The 21,537-nt window shown below is 47.4% G+C and overlaps 6 protein-coding genes across 6 annotated transcripts; 3 read left to right on the top strand and 3 right to left on the bottom strand.

Moving 5' to 3' along the window:
- The first annotated feature begins 1,238 nt into the window (after positions 1-1,238).
- On the top strand, positions 1,239-3,158 carry F5B22DRAFT_350957 (DNA primase, large subunit). Its single transcript, XM_047970967.1, has 4 exons — positions 1,239-1,575; positions 1,630-2,165; positions 2,221-2,828; positions 2,883-3,158. Exons 1-4 carry the CDS (start codon positions 1,386-1,388, stop codon positions 3,052-3,054), a joined length of 1,506 nt encoding a protein of 501 aa, XP_047834961.1. The 5' UTR covers positions 1,239-1,385; the 3' UTR covers positions 3,055-3,158.
- Positions 3,159-3,672: 514 nt separating this feature from the next.
- On the bottom strand, positions 3,673-4,951 carry F5B22DRAFT_350969 (uncharacterized protein). Its single transcript, XM_047970968.1, has 5 exons — positions 4,823-4,951; positions 4,660-4,757; positions 4,297-4,585; positions 3,778-4,222; positions 3,673-3,675 (listed from the first exon to the last, which is right to left on the bottom strand). The coding sequence occupies exons 2-4, from the start codon at positions 4,693-4,695 to the stop codon at positions 3,942-3,944; spliced, it is 606 nt and encodes a 201-aa protein (XP_047834960.1). The 5' UTR covers positions 4,696-4,757; positions 4,823-4,951; the 3' UTR covers positions 3,673-3,675; positions 3,778-3,941.
- Positions 4,952-14,632: 9,681 nt separating this feature from the next.
- On the top strand, positions 14,633-15,248 carry F5B22DRAFT_350816 (uncharacterized protein). Its single transcript, XM_047970966.1, has one exon. The coding sequence runs from the start codon at positions 14,788-14,790 to the stop codon at positions 15,154-15,156; it is 369 nt and encodes a 122-aa protein (XP_047834959.1). The 5' UTR covers positions 14,633-14,787; the 3' UTR covers positions 15,157-15,248.
- Positions 15,249-15,661: 413 nt separating this feature from the next.
- Positions 15,662-17,165, bottom strand: F5B22DRAFT_350814 (uncharacterized protein). The gene has a single exon (XM_047970965.1). The coding sequence runs from the start codon at positions 16,940-16,942 to the stop codon at positions 15,770-15,772; it is 1,173 nt and encodes a 390-aa protein (XP_047834958.1). The 5' UTR covers positions 16,943-17,165; the 3' UTR covers positions 15,662-15,769.
- Positions 17,166-18,609, bottom strand: F5B22DRAFT_350813 (uncharacterized protein). Its single transcript, XM_047970964.1, has 2 exons — positions 18,468-18,609; positions 17,166-18,401 (listed from the first exon to the last, which is right to left on the bottom strand). Exon 2 carries the CDS (start codon positions 18,392-18,394, stop codon positions 17,390-17,392), a length of 1,005 nt encoding a protein of 334 aa, XP_047834957.1. The 5' UTR covers positions 18,395-18,401; positions 18,468-18,609; the 3' UTR covers positions 17,166-17,389.
- Positions 18,610-19,275: 666 nt separating this feature from the next.
- Positions 19,276-20,644, top strand: F5B22DRAFT_350811 (glycoside hydrolase family 16 protein). Its single transcript, XM_047970963.1, has one exon. It carries the CDS (start codon positions 19,535-19,537, stop codon positions 20,501-20,503), a length of 969 nt encoding a protein of 322 aa, XP_047834956.1. The 5' UTR covers positions 19,276-19,534; the 3' UTR covers positions 20,504-20,644.
- The last annotated feature ends 893 nt before the right edge of the window (positions 20,645-21,537 follow it).

Here is a 21,537-nt window from a genome sequence, read left to right as displayed (position 1 = left end):
GGATTCTTATCGGGTAAGCTTTGACATGCGGTCATAGGCGGAAGAAAGTAAGGCGCCTTGCTGTCGAGATAGGTACTCGATCTTGAATGAAGGTGGCCAGATGGGTAACACTTTCTGGAAGCCCTTGAAGAACAACCATGGAATAGCCTACACCAGGCTCTGACCAGGAATGAAGGCCATCTCCGCCACGGTCCACGGGCCACCAGTGAGCCCACCAGCGATCGATGTTGGCTTTGGTGAGGCTGCATAGTTCGCGGGATATGGGCCTTGCATCAGCCTCTGCCCCGGCTCTCGTCCCTGTTTCTCCTCGCCTTCCTTGCACATCTAACTGCATCTGGTGTAGGTCTACAGATTTCGACACTGGCTCCATGCGTACATAGGCTACTGTACATGTCTCGCATGTAGGCAGGTAGACGCCAACAACAGCTGCTTACTTAGAAGCGTGTGATCGATAACGGGCAGAGAGACAGATGGCGTAGATCTCTCAATAGCGACATCGCCTTCAACAGACCATCGGGCTCCGTTGCCAGCGAGTGGCATACGACATACATTTTATTGCCTCTAAAAGCGGGGAGGCGTGACAGATCCAAGCTGTAGCGTACACTAGATTCCCAAGAGGCAACTATAGTGCGCAATTAATGACGACCTCACGAGGCTTTTGGCTCTACCAGTGTCTTTTCTTCTTCTGTTCATGCTCCCTCCAAGCCTCTTCTTGCCGTCTGTGGGCCAGTTAGCATGGGGAGATGAAGCTGAAAAACGAAGGTGAAGAGGAATAATTTGACTGCCTGATGGCAAAGAGGCGGGCACTGGACATATGCTTCCCACTACCCATCGGGATACCCACTTAGGTACTTATTTAGATACCTTACTTAGGTACATAGGTAGGCAGTCTGTACGTAGGTTTCGGTCGTAAATATACATCAGGCTTGGCATAGTAGACCAGCATAAAAGGTGATGGGTATATATGACCTCGACCTCGGTATGTACATTAGGTACTGCTATCAGAACTACCGGTATGTATGTAGGCATGCAAGTACTTGGTCGTAGTTAGTCGCTGCACACTACCATAGGCTTGTGGGGTTTAGGGGCTTTATGAACATATGCCAGCGCCACAAGCTGGCTAGCTAGGTAGGTTTACTGTGCTACCGTACTGTACCTACTCCTAGGTATGTGCGTACAGCGGGGCAATCAATTAACGCGTGTAGGTATAGTAGGTAGTACCGTAGTCTACGACGCGTGTTTTTTCCAGCAGACCGCGTCGCGAGCCTGAATTTATGAAATACATGGTGTGCATACTACTGCTCATACTAAGTAGTGCATACCAAATCCAAATCTACCGTTTCAAACGTTAGTATCAAAATTCTGATCTCAACATCGTTGCCGAGATGCTTCGACAGGATTTCAATCGCCCCGACATCAAGCGACGGGCTCTTGCAGACCACCGCAAGAAACAGTTTGCCGACCCGACTTATCAGGCGACGGAATATCATCATCGCCTTAACTTTTATGCCACGCCTCCAACCGCAGACATTACTCTGGAGCAATTTGAACAGTGGGCCATTGATAGATTAAAAGGTAGGTCTTCCTTTCCGAGATGGCGCCCCGTTCTGCTACTGACCGACCTGCAAGTGCTCGCCGAACTCGAAGCATGCTCGTTTCGCAACAAGTCCTTGGCCGAAACGGCTTCACACATGAAGCCCTTGCTTGAAAAGTATCTCCTCCTTCAGCCGAACACCTCGTCCTCTTCAAAGCTCTTCGAGGAGCGCCAGAAAGATCACTACAGCCACTTTATTTTACGACTAGCCTTTGCGTCGACCGAGGATTTGCGCCGGAGGTTCAGCCGCGTGGAGACGATGCTGTTCCGCCTTCGATTAAATGATGAAGGCTACCGCGAGAAGGATGCCTTTATAAAGGATATCAACCTGGACTGTGAACAAGTGACAGAGGACGAATGCAACAAATATCGAGATGAGCTGGCCGCTATCACAGGTTTCAAAAAAGGCTCCGAGGAGGAGACGTGGATTAAAGTGGACTGGGAAAGAGTGCCGGATCTGGTTGAGTCTCGGCGGGTGTTCATGAGAGCTGGCAAAGCTTATGTGCCTTCAAAGGAACAGTCAAGCATGGTGGTAGCAGAGTTTACAAAGCGACTGGATCGTGCATTAGAAGTACTCCTACACCCCCTTGATTTAGCCTTGGACATCTCGATTGACTTGGATTTAGTTAACAGCTCGAGCTTTGCCGCGGCTCGACGAAGACGACCGACTTACGCCTATACTGGACCATCTATCCAAGAACTTCATCACTCCAGACGCTTCCTACACAAGTTCGACATCGTCGGTTGCTGGTGCTGATATCTCGGCCCGGAACATCGACAGCCTTTCGGCACATTTCCCTCTGTGCATGCAAAATCTACACAGATCTTTGAGACGAGACGCACACCTGAAGCATTTTGGCCGTTTGCAGTACACGTTATTCTTGAAAGGGATTGGTCTGAACTTGGAAGAGTGTTTGATTTTTTGGAGGAGTGCTTTTCATAAAATTACAGATGACACCTTCAACAAAGAGTACAGATATAATGTACGACACTCATATGGTGACGTTGGTGGTGACTCGAATCGGCGCGGTGGTGGTTACTCTCCTTTCTCGTGCCAGAAGATTCTAACAGAGCATCCGCCTGGTCCTGGTGAAGCGCACGGCTGCCCATACCGCCATTTCAGTCTTGAAAACCTCACAGCACTCCTACAGGGTGTAGGTATCACAGATAGATCTGTTCTCAACGGTGTCAAAGAGGACAAGGAGAGCCAAAAGTTTCACATGGCCTGCAATCGGTGCGATCCATAATCTTGCTCTAGGGTGTCTTTTTTGCTAATCTGTGGAAACAGGGTTTTTGAGCATGTTCATAAGAATGAGATTAAGAAGGCCAAGGAGGAAAGCATCATGACTTCAGCACAACTCGAGACTATTGTACATCCAAATGAGTATTTCAAGCGCAGCTATTTGTTGAAGAATTTGGGCAAGGCAAACGGCGACGACATAAAGATGGAGGACTCTTAGATACTATTGACACAATGCGCGGCTCATGAGAGTTCTTTTCACTTAAAACCAGACGCGACCTGGTCAAATTACTACTAACAAATACGATGTGCCGCAACATTGCTTATGCCAGGAACTGCGGTGTTGGAAGGTCAGTATCTCATACGGAGCTGAGGCACTCGGCCAGGCCTTTGGACGGCAAAGGTGACCGATAGAATTTGGCTAATTATGACAATGACGATAATGATCTTATTGACTCAATGTCCTGATACTAGCTCTTCAACTTCGCTACCAGCAGCGCTGCGGACGCCCGACACAGACCGCCCGTTCTTCCACTTGCCCAGGAACACCGGATACAAGGTCTCCTTCCGGTTGCCTAGTTATGCCACAACACAGGCGGTTTATTAGTAGCGCAGTATTGCGATGCGGCCATTTCTCTTTGCTCAAATCTCTCCTGGCATGATGCCGAGCTTTCCGGTGCAAACCCCGAGACAGCCACCCTTAGCTTATAATTCCAGCATATCTACTCATGCAATTGCGGACTAACCAATATACCTACCTACCCGAACTCCTACAATAGAATAATGTGAACCCAAAAGATCCGAGACTCTGATAAGGGTATTGTCAGTCTCTACCTAGTATCTGGGTTTCCAAATAATCAGTCGGGCGCTCTCTGTCATAGTAGTTTCTGATATAGGTGCTTCAAATGCAGATCTTTTCAGGTGCTGGTGGTCTATTGCTTACGATCTTACTATCAAATGTCGAAGCAGTACATCAATGCTTGTGCCCTTATCGAGTAATAGGCCGCGAGGTCAATCAAGTAAGAGTGTCTTGGCTCTTATACTGCGTTGTAATATTGGGCCTAGGGATACCGTAGCCGGTGCTGAATGATGGACTGACTCATTAAGTTACAAGGTAAGCCGGTCAGAAAATTGGCGAGTCAATATCGTCGTCTCGGATATCCTTTCCCATGCCGAGCCCGAGAGAACCGAATAGTCGGGTCTCGCGGCGCTTTGCTCGGAAAATTTGGGGCTTGAGCTTCTGTGTGACTCTGGTAGGCTAAATGAACTTCGTATAGGGTCAATCGACATGCGTGCACTCGCTTTTAGCCAGTGGTAGAACGCATACGCATTTAGAATGAGTGATTTCATACATCTGTTTCGGGCACACCGCGCTCGCTTCCAGTCTTCTCCATATGCTGAGTGAGAATCGCCTATTATTTTATCCCTTTCGGGTAAAATTTTGCTGGTGCTTTGTGCTTACCGGCGCTGGCTTTTCCCTGGTCGCGCGACCCTTCCCCCGAAGGTGAATGGTGAGTGGACACCATCAAGCTCCCGTCTGTCCCGGTCGGTACCCGGTGTATGAAAAACCTACCTAGGTAGCGTGTTGTTGCTGTAAGTAAGTCTTCCTGGATCAATTGTATTTGTCGCTCAACACCTGGGAACCAGTTTATCATCAGATCTGCGCCTTTTCTCGTCTGACACCGCACCACCCATGCTGTGTTACCATGGCCGTGCCTGATCATCGAGATCGTGACAGGTATCAACGTGGACTGGGTGTCAATAAGTAGGAGGGCATCAGTGCCTAGATCTTATTTTAAGCGAGTGGTGTCGGGCTGATGACTACCTGGTAAGTGCCTGAGCATCTTACGACACTCCGCATACTGTAGCCACATTCCGGCTTGAGAAATCGCCGGCAGATAGATTACTCAGATCTTTCCTTTTCTGGGCGAGGTCAGGTCAGGTCAGGTCACGACAATTATCAGTAGCTTACATGGCTGCGGTCTTACCAGCGCTTGCCATGACCAGAAACAAAACGGACATAGCACATCCCATGTAATCTGGTAATGCGAAACCTGCAGCGCGTGAAAAGTCGGTGGGAGGGAGGTCGGCACTAAATGTTTTTGGTAGGAAGTAAGGCGACGGAAGTGATGATATCATTGGGAGGGCATGCTGTGAAACAACTCGCCGGGGCCTAATATTGCGAGCATAATAATACGCCGTTGCAAGCCGTTCTTTATCAGATGTCAATATAGGCAATTTGCCTGGAAAGGTATAGTCGCGATCGACCACGGGGTGGTCTCCGGTCCCAGCGAGAACTAATCAGCGAATGGAACATGCCGAGCGCGGGATTGTGAATAACCTCACTTTCTTCTTGTACATATTCTCTCACTTTTGGGTCGGACCCAAGATCTACCTACCTGCCTGCCCGCGTGATAATTACCCGATCGTTTCCTCCAAACCCCAGGTAGCACCTAAGGCTTACCTCTTACGCCATAGACGTTATCTTGTGATACCGTGTCAACCCCCCACGACACGGCAGCCAGACATGAGCGACCTTGCACAATTTGCGGGGATCGCGGTTATAGATTAAACCATGATACGGTGCTTGGGGAAAATAAACCAATACCCAGATACCTACTATTCACTCATTTTCCAATGCTTGTGTTACTAGGTACTAGCATCATACCCCAACAGTGCTTGCAGAACCCCCCTGTTTTCAACAATTCTCTTACTTTGATTTAGCGCTTTCTAATTCTATAGATTTTTTTCCACCTCAGGGGATACCGTACTAGATTTAGCGTCATATCTGTTGGCGGTTGTGGCTTTGTGTTTCACTGTATAGTAAGCTCTTGAATTGTCTGTTTGTCCTCGCATAACATTCTGTGAGGGGTATACTTCGTAGAGGAGGGCAACGGGGGTGGTGACGTGATCGAGCGAGGCATCATACGTGCCCACCTACTGTTCTGTGCCTGTACGCTTCATCACAAATGCGACGTGCAGCAGGATAAACAAGCCTGCGATGCACAAGCATGCAGCAGTACATAGCGACGGGAAGGCTAATGGTACGCACGATGATGTCGTCGTGCAGTGCTGGCGGCAGACACCCCAGACCAATACTTACTTCACCTACCTCCTCATGGTGTACACTCCCACAGGATCCCCATTCGGACCCTGATCGCCCGATAGGGTCTTTCGTCGAAGGATTGGGGGCTGCAGTTTAGGTACACAGTGAGCATACCAATTCAGGCTGTGATTGCTCGCTAGCTATAATTCAATAGGAAAAAACAACACAAGAAAATTGTCTCCTCGTATTCACCCAATGCTCGAATGAAGCTATTCCGAGAACAGTTGGCTACGCCCATACATATTTACCTAGGTACTTCGTACTTAAAATGGCCTTCACTACTTAAGCTTGCCTTACTAATGTATAGTGGGTCTAGGAGCTAACAGTAGGTATATACCGTACGCCATAGACATGGAATAATTAAGTATTGACCTACCTACCTACCCTTTAAACCGTCATGTCACTCTTCAGCTCTCGGTCTAACTTCCCAGTTTTATCAGGGCATGTCTTTTTAGTTTCCATCTACTAATGCCTTTCTGAAATGTACTTGTCTCGAGACATGAATCTCTATTTCTGAAACAAGCAATACTCGTGTAAATCACATGCAATGCATATATTCAATTTGTGTTGTTGTGGCCACGTCTGAGCCCCTTTTCAGAAATAAATATAGATTCAAACAAAGAAGAGGTAGCGATTCAAATCAAGGAACCTCGATAGCGAAACGTTACAAGCCGCCTGCCGAGGCCAGACAAGACATGACAAGACACGACCTAAAGCAAAGAGAGTGAAGCACAAGCAAGGAACACTGCAACTTCAGGGTTCAATTTCAGGGTTGGGCTGCATTATCCTGCGTAGCCGAATAACAATTACATACTAGTCTGCTGTACGCTACGCTGCTCATGCGTGGCGCTATACTGCAACACGACTTCACCACCCAGGGAGACAAAAGGTTAACGTGGTCGAGGGAGGGAGGCTTAATACCGAACTGGGTAACAATAGTAATAGCTAATGTAGCAAATAAAGAGAGAGGGAGAGAAAGGCATACATACCACCACTGCCACGCATCAATACAACATCATGACACCGCCCACAACGTATTACTACGAAGGTATCTATTCTATAGCAACCACTACACATCTACCCTTTACGGGCAAAGGGGACAGGCTGGGACGGGCCGGGATTGGACAGACAGAACTGGGCACAACACAAGAGCGAGTTGTGTCTCTATTCCCAACTGGCCCGTCAACAAGGTATTATGATGATGCGGTTGCAGCGCGCAGTATGCACCTCGCAAGCCCCCAAAGCCCTGGGTAAATTCTCCAACCTATTACCAACCTACCTAAGATACCTCTTATCTCCTCCCAGGTGTGCGTGCTCTGATTGAAACTCTAATCGGGCCCCTAATCGAGGGTCAAATCATACACCTATCATTGTCTTTGCTTCACCCACATACATACACACCTACTCACACAGATACAGTACGTAGCGTAGCGACTGTCTTATTTCGGGAGTTTATTCACCTCACATCGCCGATATGTCGTGATACTACCTACTCCCGTCGGATGGGGAGGCCCGTGTGCGCTGCGCGCATGTGCTAGGTATGCTGTATAGGTAGTACTAAGGTTGTGTGCGTGTCTGCTTCTTTCGCTAACCTCGATCTCCCTTGGCGCTTCACACCGGCCCCAAACCCACCTTCGCTCCGATAGCCCCGAGAGAGTTTCCATTTCTCACCTGCCCACACCGGAAGCATGAGCTAGAACGTGCGCAATAGTAACTTGCGGTTTCTGTGTGTACATATGTTTTCTTACAGAAAATATGTGTGTATAAGAAATTGTAGCGAGGATTTTTATAGCTCAATCGTGTATCGAGAGAGAGAAAGACAAGAATGCCGGCCGATCCTCTTCCCACCGCCTGGCTTTCAACGGCCTCTAACGTGTCCGAAAACGGTCAATTACGACAGTCGCATCTAAGGCCGCAGTACCGAAGAGGCTTGATTGGTGGAGCTTGTCGAGGGTTAGCTATAATTATATACCCAAATGACGTTGGATAATGACAAGGGTTGCGGCATACGGCTTGATTAGGCCGACTATTACGAGCATCGTGCAGGTCGTGTCTAGTTCTTCACACGGTTCCAGCTGGGGGCCAACATGTCATGTAACAACACATCAAGAAACAAGGGACGCGATTGTTGAAATGGAATTCAATGAATTGGATAGTGGTATCTGATCTATCAACGCATCTGCAGACCGACAAATTGGGGGTATATTCCAACGTAACTCCTATGAAAACAGATTTTAATTGGAACCAAGGTGAATACACAGCCGACCATTGTCGCACCATCAAGGTTTAAGCCAAGTCCTGTCATTGCAGCTACGGGTAACGGACACGCCGCTAGATCCTGCGAATAGTGGGGATAGGCTGGCGCAAGGTACGCACTGTATGCTGAACATGTACATAGTAATGCCCTCGCTAGTTTGCTCCACTTCATTTGAGCTGAAGCCTTGAAAAGTTGTCGCGGCGGTTGAGTCGTGGCCGCGCGTTCCGCTGGGGGGGAGGGAGAAAAGAAAGCCATTACAAGCCATAATATTGATTTCCAGCCAGCTGGTAGCTATGAAGGAGACAAGAGAGGATGGAGGTGGGATGGGTGAAAGGGGGGAGGCGCGCGAGCGTACTGCAGGGGCAGCTCTTAACGTCTTGAAGCGGGCTGATGACGAGCGAATGCTGTTGTGGCAGGGCCGTGCTATGTTTGAGCTTCATATCGCAAGCATGTGTTAAATAGGTAGATGTAGAACTAGCTCTCTCGTAATCGCTACCAATTGATGTACGGTAGGACTCAGCTAGTCAATGTTCTAGCAAGCCACAGTGCAGCTCCGCGTAACATTCGGCCGGGAACGTGGTGTAGATCCCTAGTGATGAATTTGGAAATTGGTAATCGTTGCCTTGGGGAAACAATTCATACAACCGACGATCAGGGCCATGCCGAGAGACCGTGGCTGAATCCAAGCAGATGGTTCGAGACCCAAGCTGCTGGGAATATGCTGTAAATCGGATTATGCAGCCAGTTCTTCCTATCGACTTGGGTCCAGACCTTTATCCTTACTCGATGGTATAGGGGGAATAAGTTCACTGCTATCTCCGTATACGAGTATCGAGTAGTGGATTACTTCTCGTGGGCGACAATAGCGATATTCCCCAACCCCGAGAACAGTATAGCATATTGTGCCCACCCCTGAATAACGCATTCATTATGCGTCGTAATCGGGCAAGGTTGATATGATTCTCATCGAACAGCCTACGGTGGTGCTCGTCAACCAGGAGTGAACCTTCATGAGCAAGCAATGTAGTAGAAGCTATGGGCGCCTCATTTGTAGCCAACCGCAGTGGCACATTTTGTGCAGTAGTAAAGATTGAAACCCACGCGGATCATACCGGTGGAGGCGAGGTCATCGGTTGAGGTTGTTTCCACATGGCGGTGACATCGGAGGCAACGTAGCACCTCAACCGAAGCAACCGGTCGAGTATCCATGCTGAGTCTGAAGGAGGTGTCGGAGTCGGTCGAAGACGTGGATGAGGCGCTTGAATATTTTGTGGCGGCAGGACGAGACGTAGTAGACATAGCGAAGGGATTGGCCAATATGAGGAATGACATCAAAGATCAAGAGGTGTCAGAGAGTTCGTTTGCCTTAGGGCGCTTGTGTTGTTGGTAAGACACAGCCAGGAGGGAGCTGTCGCGGCAAACTCCAAACTCGAGGTGCGCTTCTTTACTGCCAGTACCGCCGCTGCTGTGCGTTACTGTTAGTTGTTGTCGTGGTGGTGGTCGTGGTGGTTCGTGGGAAGCAAACAAAATACCCACGTTTGAAACGAGCAGGATGCGGCCCGTCTTTATGAACCGTCTACTGTACCTACAGGAGGTACCTATAGGAGGTACCTAGGTATGTAGGTAGCGACTGTCAGATGCCCAGTGTTCTACCTAGCGTACAGTACGTACCTAGTGTGTCACAGGCGGGACCGGGCACCCCTGTCGGCTATTAGGTCACTGAACCTTTCCGCAGCGTAGTGCAGATGCGGTAAGGTGCAGGCTACCGAAACAGGAAGCACTCTGTCTGGGCTTCTGGGCAGCAACGGGCGGGGCGGCACCGATGTTCAGTGGGGGCGAATGCCGAGAAATTTGCTGAAAACCACCGCTGTTATTGGGCCTGACGGTACCGCGCTGCAGAATCGATATGTTGGGCTGGGACAGAACCGGGCGGCCGAGGACAATTGGATGATGTAGTAGTAGGTAGGTAGGTTCTTGCAGAATGCGACCCTGTACACACACACAGCGCACCTCTTCTGTAAACAAGTAGGTAAGCAGGTAGGTACTCTGTGTGCCTAGGTAGTATGTACGTAGATACCTAGGTATGCAGAGCACAGAGAGGAGGGAGCTTGTGGATGCAGTGGTAGTGCAGTGAAAGAAATATAGCGCAGCCTCGGTTTTGCGATTTTGGAAGACAGGGGATTTTGATTGCTAGATGTCGAACACCAATGAGCTAAGATTCGTCGCGTTTCTTTTTGCTGGCTTGATAGGGCCGCGAGAGTGCTAAGATAGGTACAACAAAGCCAGGCGAGCGAGGCAAGCTGAGGCTATACTAGGTAGGTACATAGACAGACAATGGCGGTATCTTCGGGCAATCCCCGGTGTTGTGAGTTGGACTCGGACAGCGCTTCGGTGTAATATGGTAACAGTCTATTGAATTCTCGCGATTCCGCCTGCGGCCTTTTTTTTCTTTCTTTCCTCTTTGGTTCCTGTCTGAAATACACAACAATGTAGAAAAAATAGTGAATATCTGTACCGCGGTACAGATGCCCTGTAATTCACAAGGTACTAGCGTCGAGGTTGGGCAAGGAATATTGTCGAAGGGAAAAATGCCCTTTGAAAAAACTGGACTCGCCAGCAAAAAGTGACTCGACAAGGAGGCGGAGCTAGTCGGCGCAATAATTTTCGAGTGTCTTATTCGTATGTGTTATCCAAAGTCCTGGGAATGCCTTGTCATACTACGTACAGACGGAGGACACGCTCCCTTTACTTATTCAAAATAAAATGTGGACATCAGCCCGTGGATCGAGATCCCAACGTGGCTTGCCTCCTTAGTCTAATCAAGAGTTAACACAGCGATCCCCCCAGGGCTGCATTTTTAACCAAATACCTACACCAATTACAGCCTACCGTACTTATACATTAGTCTACGAGGACCGGGAGTCTGGAGAAAGCGACCCATGCGGTAATGATTGTTGGGCAACTCTTCTTACATAGGTCGTACCAGAGTCGTACCTAACCGTCATCACTTGACGAGCGATTTGATTTGGGCCATTGGGGCTCGATTCCTCGCAGCTTTAAGGAGCTTTTCCAGCCGAACTAGCTTACCTAGCACAGTATCGCTCGAGGGAATGCTGCTGCTTATTGGTCAACCCGCTACCTATTTGGAACTAAGGCCTGAGAGTTGAGATCTAGACTCGTGGCCAACCTATTAGCCATACTAGTACGTAGTAAGTAGAGGAGAGAGCAGAGGGCGGGTGCTGCATACTGACCTGGGTATCGACTTCTCATCAATCCCATGTAAGAGGGGTACGCAACACCAAGATCCGCATCCCTCATCCCACCCATTTAAACGGGTGCCTAGTTGTAGAGGCGTCCTTCCATCCCTGTCTGGTTCACTTCTCTACTTGCTTCGTACGCTACATGTATACGCTCGTTTGACATCTACAGTATATAGAGTCTTTATATATAAACGTATAAGGCATGATACAAATGCTTAAGGCCTGACGAGGAGAAGGTCGAAGAACACATCTCCAATCTATCGTACATATATCGTACATATCTCTGTTATGAGAGATAGTTGTAGGTAGGTGTGACTACTTCGTAGGTAAGTCTACTTACACGTGCATGTAATCGCAGAAAAGCAATGTGCCAAGACGTGCCAATTGTTATTAGCATGTTGCCAGTTTCTGTATTCAGAATGAAAGTAGGTAGTCTACTCAAGATGAAACCAGTCTCAACAAGCAGGCACGCGCGTAACTCGGCGACCTTTCTATCTACACCTCATACATTTAACCTGCCACGACATGCGGTAGACACGTCAGGTTCGTTCGTTCAGTTTTGCTACGCGTATGCATGCATCCTCCTGTACACGTACACATACGGTACTTACCTGCCAGTAGTGCCGCAGTAGTGATTGAATTGGCAGCGTGAAGGCCTACCTCCCATGTTATGCCTACCTAGTGGTGTTTGACGGTCTTGCAGTCAGAGTCAGGAGCCTCGGGAGCTATTGTACGATGGCGAGAGAATCACGATGCGCCAGCCAAACTTTGATCCAAGCTGTACAGCAGACCGAATACGGTAATGATCACTCGTCTCTAGGAATCGCGAAAATACCCCATGTGTAAGTACTTACTATGTACGAGGTGAAACCTCGGAGAGTTTGCACACATCGGACACACATGCTGCTGCTGTACATGCCTGCTTGGTCAGGCGGTCTTTCTCGCAAGCAATCATACTCGAGTCACTCGCGATACAGACGGCCACCACTACTGTAGGCATACCAAACCTTTACTTCCTTCCCGAACGTGCTGACCCGAGCGTTCCCCGGATGATCGCCACGCGCCGTTTGGCGAAGCTGTACCTTGCTGAGAAGCATTACCACACTAAGGCAAGCCGATTCCTGAGCGGAGACGAAAATCAACGATTTTCACTTAAGGGTCCTGTTAGGGTTGTGCTGTTGGTGGGGGAGTCCACGACCGGCTCGACCGGCTGGTATTTAGAACGTTCTGTCGAGTCTCCCATTGCCTCTCCATAGAATATTATAATAATAATACCTGTAGAAAATCTGTCTTATTAATCAAGTACCTATCTATCTAACGTCTCCGCAGACATGCGAATGAATCAAGCCAAACCCCAAAGCCGGACCCCCCGCCGAAAGGGCTGGAGTCCTTCTTTACCACGTGTAATCGCAACATAGACTAGGTACTTTGTACTATCTAATAAGTATCAACATGTAGGCATGTGCCCATTTCGGTCGGGTTATTGAAAGAGCGAGACGCGACGCGCAGCTTTTGCTATCATGTGCGTACCATTGGCGTACACTAGATTGCGTATCATCGAGATCGCAGGCTAGACGCCCTACATGTACAGATGGCTACTGTAATCCCTTCCCTCGCAAATGCTGTAGATAAATCATAACACGATATTTCACGTAGAGCTCCGACATAGATACCGTTCGTATGGCCTATCAGAGCCTATGTATCTACCATAGGTACCTTTGTAGGTACGTATATGCATATCACTACCTACCTAGCACTTTGGCATCGACGCTGGCTTGAACTTCAGCCAATCACCAACTCTGCCGTGGGATCGAGATTGCAGCACGCCGATGATGTACTAGGTAGGTACTGATAGATGATCACAAAGGATCTTCGCTCCTATGTGATGGCTAATGCAAGATGAAACGCCCAGGGTGGCAGCACATTCAATCTTCTTTTCCCGGTCTGGTGGTAAGTCTGTGGGGAAATGTTCGTTCGAGAACATGCGCTGGAAGATGACTCGACTCCACACGACACAGCACCCAGCAGAGAAAACTCGAGGCTTCAATCAGTAAAATAACTGATGGCCGCTCTGACATGTAGCTCTGACCTAGTATTCTCCCACAGCGAGATGGACCGGAGGACTTAGTCCAGACGCATCGGTAATATGCAACACCGATACCTCTCCGCACGCGTTCGCAGCCTGGTACTCACATCATCATCATTATTCATCGTCGGGTCTCGAACGGCCTGTTTGGCCCACCAAACCCAGCAGGTAGCGCAGAAACCGACAAAGGGGGTAAAGGAATGTTTGCATACCACGATGTTCTCTCGCATTCCATCTTATTCGTTGACTATGAGCAAATCTATGACTATCGTGCCATGTTAACGACGGTCCTTATCGCGATTCTCCTCCAGGCGGTTCATCCACCATTCCGAGCATCGTAACATTTGGCTCTAGAGCTAACATATGAGCCGTTTATCGAAACACAGCTTCGGATAAGTAATGCATGCATATGCACGAATCATGGCGCACGATATGTCAATATAATAACACCCGAACACACTGTTATTGTATACTCTCTTTCGGTTTCTTAATTCTCTCAATCCCCTACGTTTTCTAGAAACGTTCGTTTCAAAACGCAGTTGGCTCTACAACGCTACCAAGTCCCTTTTCACTATCTATAAGCATGGGGAAAGTATCAGGCGCCAGCTATGACTAGCGATACACATGACATCGTTCGCGACTGTTACTGCCAACGAACAGGCCGTAATCGATCTTGTGACGCCAACCAGTCTGCTCAAATATTAAAGTACAAGCCTCTCATGCGCGAAGGTTGTCTTGCTGGATTTCTAGAACGGCCTACGAAAGGTACCAATCCCAGACATCGGCGTTCTAGAATCCAACGCTTTAGCCCAACGGAGCTTCAGGAATTGGAACGTTACGTTCTACCGGGTATCAAAGTACCTTCAATTTCTTCTAGAATGGAGCTAACCTTGTTGAGGGATGTATCTGATTTTTTTTTTTCCCTTGAACGATGAGCATGGTCTTCAAATCTTACCGAGGCTATTTGGCACATAGTATAGAGTACACGAAGCACTACCTACACGACGTACTACGGAAAAGCTGAGTTGTGATTGCAACACATCCAATGTGAACGAATACCTACTATGTATGGGCTTCAAAATATCTAGACCTCATTCTAGATTTATTTCCATTGAGCCTCAAGTAAACGTGGGTCAACCCTACATCAAGAGGACTCAGTCGTTTGAATGGTCACAAAACCCGTTTTCATAGTGCACAGCATCAATGTAGATTTTTCTATGCTGGTCTAGACGGTGTGAACATCAATGTTTACTGCTTTTGCGGGTATCGCTAGGATTTCGACAGGTTGCCACGGCATCTTCTTGCTTCATGCATGCATGCATCCCTCCTGTACGTCGTCGCGTGCTGACCTGCAAAATGTCCGACTGCCATTGAGCGTAACATGCCTCGATCCAGGAGGCAATGGCAGATTCGCGGGAAGCGAATCGACATATGTAGGTTTTTCCCGATACTTGTGGAACGCATTGCAACGCGAGCGCTCCCAACTGATGGGGTTTGATCCTACGAAAACCATCGTCAAACAGTACTTACACCTTACCGTCGTTGGTGGCGGTTACTGTCACACCATTCTCGAGGAGAGCATCTTCGTCTACTCGAATATGCCGGTTTTCTAAAGCAACTAAATCTCCATCGTTAATGGGGCCCAAGGCTATTCTACGAAGTATTTCCCGGATCGGCAACAAACTGCCGGTGTAACTAACGCACAACAGCACGCTAGTGGCGAATCTCTTCATTGAGAACCTATTCGGTTGAAGAAAAGCCATACCTGGAATGTCTTAGTAGGGGTTACACTTATGCATGACGGCGAGAGTACAGTCTATACACGTGGCCGGTATGATTCGAACATTTCTTCATAGGATAGGTAGATGTGATTACTACGCTTCTGTCTCAGAAGAGCCAGTCGTTCTTCACATTGATATGCTAGCCTACGCCCCTTATCAATTTGATTTCCCCAGGCGCCCGTTCCGAGAGTTTCTGAGACGTTTTCTGCCAGATCAGCATAACTACTAGATATCACATTTGCTCGCACACTAGAGGTGTGCCTTTGGCTATAAGGGGGAGACTGAGAATAAGAAAATGGGCGAATTACGACTCTTAAGTCCGTGCAAATTGAACAAGAAGAATAGTTATTTATATCTATAATGCGCAATTTCCCTATAGTCAGAAAACACTACGAAAGAGATGCAAAGGAAGTACACCGACCAGTCGGTATGAAATAACGAGCGCTCACCAATCCTTCCAAATACGTCTCTGCTTGTATGCCTTCAAACTCTTCCATTTCTCAACAAGCAGTTGCTGGTTATGTATCTCGACGACCATTCCTCTCTCCTTCTCCTCATCTATCTCCTCTTCCCAACGTTCGATCTTCTGCGTTCTCACCCTCGGGAATCGGATCTCTTTAGGGATGGGCTGAGGCAGCTCCAGCCGAATCTTGGTAGCGATGACAAAGGCGTCGCGAGACCGTCGCGCGAGCCGGCGTTTCTTCACCAGTCTTTCGGCATGCTTGCATATATGCATCAGCCGCACGTCCAGACATTCGCAATGCACTGTGTGAGCGACTGTTAGCTCGGTCCGCTCCCCCTCGCGGTTCCGCGCGGAAATCCCCCAGCAACCTGTGTCCGGATTCCGAATCATCCATTGATTCGGCTTTACGATCCATTGCCGAGTACCTGCGAGCATGTCTTCTAGAGAGGCCTCTTTAATGCGCTTCGATGGCTTTATGTCGGTTGACTTCTTCAAGACCGTTGGTCTGCTTGTTGTTGATATTACCTTTGCGGGCTTCATGTCAGTTGGCTTCTTTGGCACTATTGACTTGTTTGCTGTTGGAATCGTCGCCGCTAACTTCATGTCTTTTTGTTTCTTCACGACTGTTGATTTGCTTCCTGCTGTCATCATCATTGCTGGCTTTATGTTAGCTGACTTTCTTACGCCTGTTGGCTTGCTTCCCGTTGGCTTTGCCTTCGCCGGTTTTGTTGCTTTCGATTTGGCTGCCATCGCTGCCTTGATCTTGGCTGGGTCAAACGGTAGCGTCTTATTTTTCATAATCTCCTTCGCCTTTGAATGTTTTGATTCCGTCTTTCTGACTTGGGCTTCAGCTTTGACCAATTTTAGTTCTGCTGCTTTGACGTCCATGGTGTCGACCTCTCTAGGCTTTGTCTCACTAAGAAAATCAGGAGGCTCATACTCGTCAGAATTTTGTCGAGTTTGTGTCGATTTGACGTCAATTCTTAGGTCGGCCGGTATAACCACTCCCTCTACCTCCACGTCTTCAGGTTCTACTTGCCCCATTTCTCCGCTCTGAGACGTTAAATTCTGTGAATCCGTATCAGATAGCTTGAACTGTATATTGTGTACTTCATCCCCTGTCAATTCCACTTCACTGGATTGGGTTGCCGTCATCTGGATAACTCAGTTAGTGGAGATCACTTCGTCGCTTGATCCTAGGGGGTTTAATCAGGCACTGCCGTGATATTACTGAATCTGGGCCAGCAGAAATATAGTCATCTATTCAGAACCTCGGGCTATGATATCCTTATATAGATGAGTTAATCTATTGTGGACAATTTCTTTGTAGGCTCTTGGCGTCTTTGGTTGCTGAAGACAAGGGTTGGCTAAAGGACCTCAAAAGAAGAGTGCCCCAAAGGGAGCCTCTTTGCGAGATACCTTGCTTTTAACGAGCTGTCTGACCTATCCACTACTGCAGTTGTATATGTAATGAATCCCGCTCGTCATGATAAGAGTTTGGCTCTTCATTCTCAAATACAATATCAATATACATCCAGACCATAATCTCGAATCAAGGGATGTGTTTATCATCTAGCTTAGGTCAGGATACGTAGGTACCCCTCAGGCATTGTACAATGTTCCAACCTGCACCCTAAGAACTTGGCCCCCGGATATGGGATACCCTGTATCCTTTCCGGCCGTGGAAACGTAGATGGCATTTCCGCTGTTGGATAGAATGGTCGATGTAGGCTCCAGCATCGTTGAATTCATCCCTCCAGCAAACACCAACTGTGCGCCGCCGGGTGCAACCTTGTGAATCGATGATGGATGCACTGCAACGAAAGCATTTCCTTCCCTATCGAAGCTGAAGTCATCATACGACGCATCATTACCGTGTGTCTCGTCTAGACGAGCCAAAATCTCGACGTCGCCAATATTAGCTCCGTCCGCACTGATAGGAAAGCGGCCAAAAAGCTTCTGCGCCGAGTTGGTAAAGTAGAGATGATCACCGCGGATTTTAAGTCCCTTGACGCCCTTTGCGGTCGCGTTTTTTTCGTCGTTCGGTTTCAGCGTTGCATGTTCAAACGCGACACTGACAGTATTGTCGCTAGTGTTGACACGCAGAATTCGACCACCGACAGCATCGGCGCTTAAAATCGTGCGTGGATTACTCGGCAGCGCTGCCATCCCACTAATGTCTCCTGTCCCCGGGACTTTCACGACGTGGTCCACTTTGGCGCTCACTTGGCCTTCTGTCTCTACGTTAATGACATAGATTTGCATGTGGCTTCCCGGGGGGTTCGGAGCGGCGCCGGCAACTGCGTAGAAGTTGTCGCCGAGCGCGGCAATACCCGTTAGCTTGACGCTCCCCGACAGCGTGATCACATTTTGTGCCGCTGGGAAAAGAGCCTCGGGATCGATATACCAGAGGTCGGCATCAGCTGAGGTGCTTAGGAGAAGACAGCCGTTGGGAAGAGAGATCAGATTTTCGACGGCAGTGGGGTAAGTGAACTGGTACAGCTGCGATATCTTGGGTGCCGTCTGCGCAGACAGACTCGGTGAAGCCATGAGTAAGAGGAGTGAGAGGCAGGACTTGAGCTTCGGGGTTAACAGAGTGAGGGCCATCTTACTACTTGGGCCCGAGTAGCCTTAGCCTATCAAAACATGGATGATATGGAGCGTAGCTAGTGTCTATTACCTAAGTAATCATTTTTTTGATTCGCAACTAAACAAACCACGCACCGCGCCCTCACACGAAGACGTCCCTGCTACAAAGAATATTCAATAATGCTGTCTTACGTCGCACTCAAGCATTCTTATAGCTCGACCGATGCAAGTCAAGGAAACAGCAAAAAGGAGGCTATTTGTCTCGGCAGAATGGCTACGTGTGCAGGGAGGGTCGGTAGGGGTACCAAGAGCAGGATATTTATCAAGATGGTAGCGATTCTAGATGTAGCCACTCTTAAGTTGCTGTCTCACATCACGAGCATCTATCTACCTGCATTCTTTAGTAGCAAATAGGTAGGTATGTCAAGCCACCGGTCTATGAAGCCCCTCCCCCGACCGAGCCCCTCCTCTCTCCCTCTCATATCGGCGTAACAGTCCAGTTGCAGTATTGCCCTCCCTAACTCCGCTCCTGTCCAAAACAAAAAAAAAATAATAATAAAAATAAAAATCTTTCCAGGTAAGACAGAATCATGCCTCAATATACAATGGTACGGCAAACACATGATATCGTAAACAAGCATATATATGTGGCGGCTTGTGAAGATCTATGAAGCAACAGGCAATAAATACATTGACTCTGGATGAGATCTTGTCTGAGGGGCTTGAGCCCATCGAAAGTAGATTTCCTCGCCAGTCAAGCACAGGCGATATGTCTTTCTCATAGCCATCGATTGGCGGATAATAATTGCAAACAAAGAAGGGAAACCTCTATTCCGTGGGTCTTGACCGTGCAATTGTTGCCTTGAACTCGGGCTATTCGATCGATAGAGAATGACTCGCCTCAATCTTGTAGTAGAAGTCCCTAGGTTAGACTTTCTCGACCGTGTGATTTATGGTAAATTACTTGAATTGACAGTACGGCCCGCACTGTGCATCCCGATGCAACCGACCCCTCTACGTCCGTGACGATGACTTCAATGACTTGGCAGTCTAGCATTTCTTTATCTCAAATACCGCGGCGCTTTTGTGAGATTCATATGGCCCAATGGTTTGGAAGTGAAGCATTCCATCTCATTCTACAGATCCTTGTACCTGAGCATGTCGTTTCTTAATCAGCTTAAGGAGAAGGCTGAGGAGCTGAACAGGAAACATAACCTCCTGCCAATCGGCCAAAACAAGCCGCAGCAAGGCTACGGAGCTTCTCCGCAACAGTACTACCCTGGCCAACAACCATATCCGTATCAACCTCAACATCAACCTCAGGGTCAGTGGCAATGGCAGCAACCTGCCCCAACGCACTGGCAAACCCCTCCTCCACCCCCAGGACAGTCTTGGCAACAGCCAGCTCATCCTCCTCAACCAAACTATAACACCCGCCCCGGCGGCCCGCCCCCCATTCCATCACATTCAAAACCACCTGCTAGCCCGTCTGCCGAGTCAGGCGGCCCCAGAGTCTACTGGCGCCCGACATTCAGCCCGGGAATACCGGTATCCCACGAATTTGATCACAGACTCGGGCATGGTGATCCGTGGGGATGGGGTAACAACGAGCTTGAGAACTACACATCAGACAGCTCGAATAGTTTCTACACGCCAGATGGCAAGCTTGTTATTCGTGCGCTCTCTCAATCGCATCATCCGGACCCGGAAGCGCGATACATGTCGGCGCGGCTCGTGAGCAGAGCGACTCTTGGCCGCCGTGACGGTTGCGTTACCGCCTGGCTTAGCCTCCCCTGTGCTGAAGGGATATGGCCTGCATTTTGGCTCTTGCCGCGTGAACCTTCTGTATGGCCGCATGAGGGTGAGATCGACATTGCTGAGAGCTGGAACGGTGATTGTGAGAACCACGCTTGTTTGCACTGGGGGTTCTACACCCCGGAGGATGCGCAGAAACATTTAGTTCGTGGCACGCATATCCCGGATATGCCACATCGCGCCATCCGCTACGACTTCGTGTGGCAGTGCAGTGGGACTGGAGTTCGAGGAGATGGTAAGGAGGAGGGCGGTGGGAGGATCATGTTTACAGCACGCTGGATACTTGAATTGCCATTTTTGGAAGGATCTTAGCTCTGGAGACATGTTGCGGGAGTGTGTCTCGGGAGCTGTTTTAGGAGCTGATTTAGAAGGTAAAGTCATATTACGGCTTAATACAACAGATCCCAGCTATTACCACTTTTATAGCCAATACCAGTCGATTTCTTAAACCAGCTATAACGGCCTAGATATTCTTCATCGAAGCTTTAAGTATTATATTTCCCGTTGTTTCCGTAGGCGTAAAGGTATAACGGCGTTTTAGCTACTTTTTCTACCCTATTCGGCATCATCATTAAACCTACGCTTCCTCTTTAACTGCAATAATATAGGCATAATAAGCATAATAGTAAGGCGCTAAGGTATCTTTCCGCCTTTTTTACTTTTATTATTATTATTATTATTATTATTAAAAAAGAAATTAATATTAAGGAATATATATTATTTAATTAGTTTAATTATAAATAAAAATAAGGATAATTAAAAAACTTATATTTAAATATTACTTTATAAGGTCCCTTATTATTTTAACATAAAGTAATATATAGTATTTTGTAATATAAGTTTTAAATAAGTTATTTAAAGTTATTACCTTAAATATATATTTTAACATTTTTTAAACGTTATTGTTTTTATTTAAGTATTAATTAAATGTAATTAAAGTTAAAGATATAGCTACGTTAATTTTATTACCCTTTATAAACTTTAATTATATTTTAAATTTTATTATATTAAATATATTAAAAATAAATAAAACTTTTTTAATATTTAAACTAATAAAAGCTTTAAACTTAAGTATAATATAAATATTAAAAGGTATATTAAATAGGTATAGGAATATCTTTAATAAAAAGAAAGGTTTAATAATAAAAGAGATTTAATAATAAAAGGTTTTTAAATAAATAAGATTAATTACTACTTTATTACCTTAAGTAATATTTACCTTAAGTGTTATTTACTTAAACTATTAATATTAAGCAATCTATTTTAATTTATAACTTATAAAACATTATATATATATATAGCTATAGAAATATAAAACATTTATTTAAAATTTATTAATAAAGTAT

This window comes from Xylaria bambusicola (genome assembly GCF_022495145.1).
Source record: "Xylaria bambusicola strain CBS 139988 unplaced genomic scaffold F5B22scaffold_4, whole genome shotgun sequence".
Classification (NCBI taxonomy): Eukaryota; Fungi; Ascomycota; class Sordariomycetes; order Xylariales; family Xylariaceae; genus Xylaria; species Xylaria bambusicola.
This window is presented reverse-complemented; position numbering and strand designations above follow the sequence as displayed.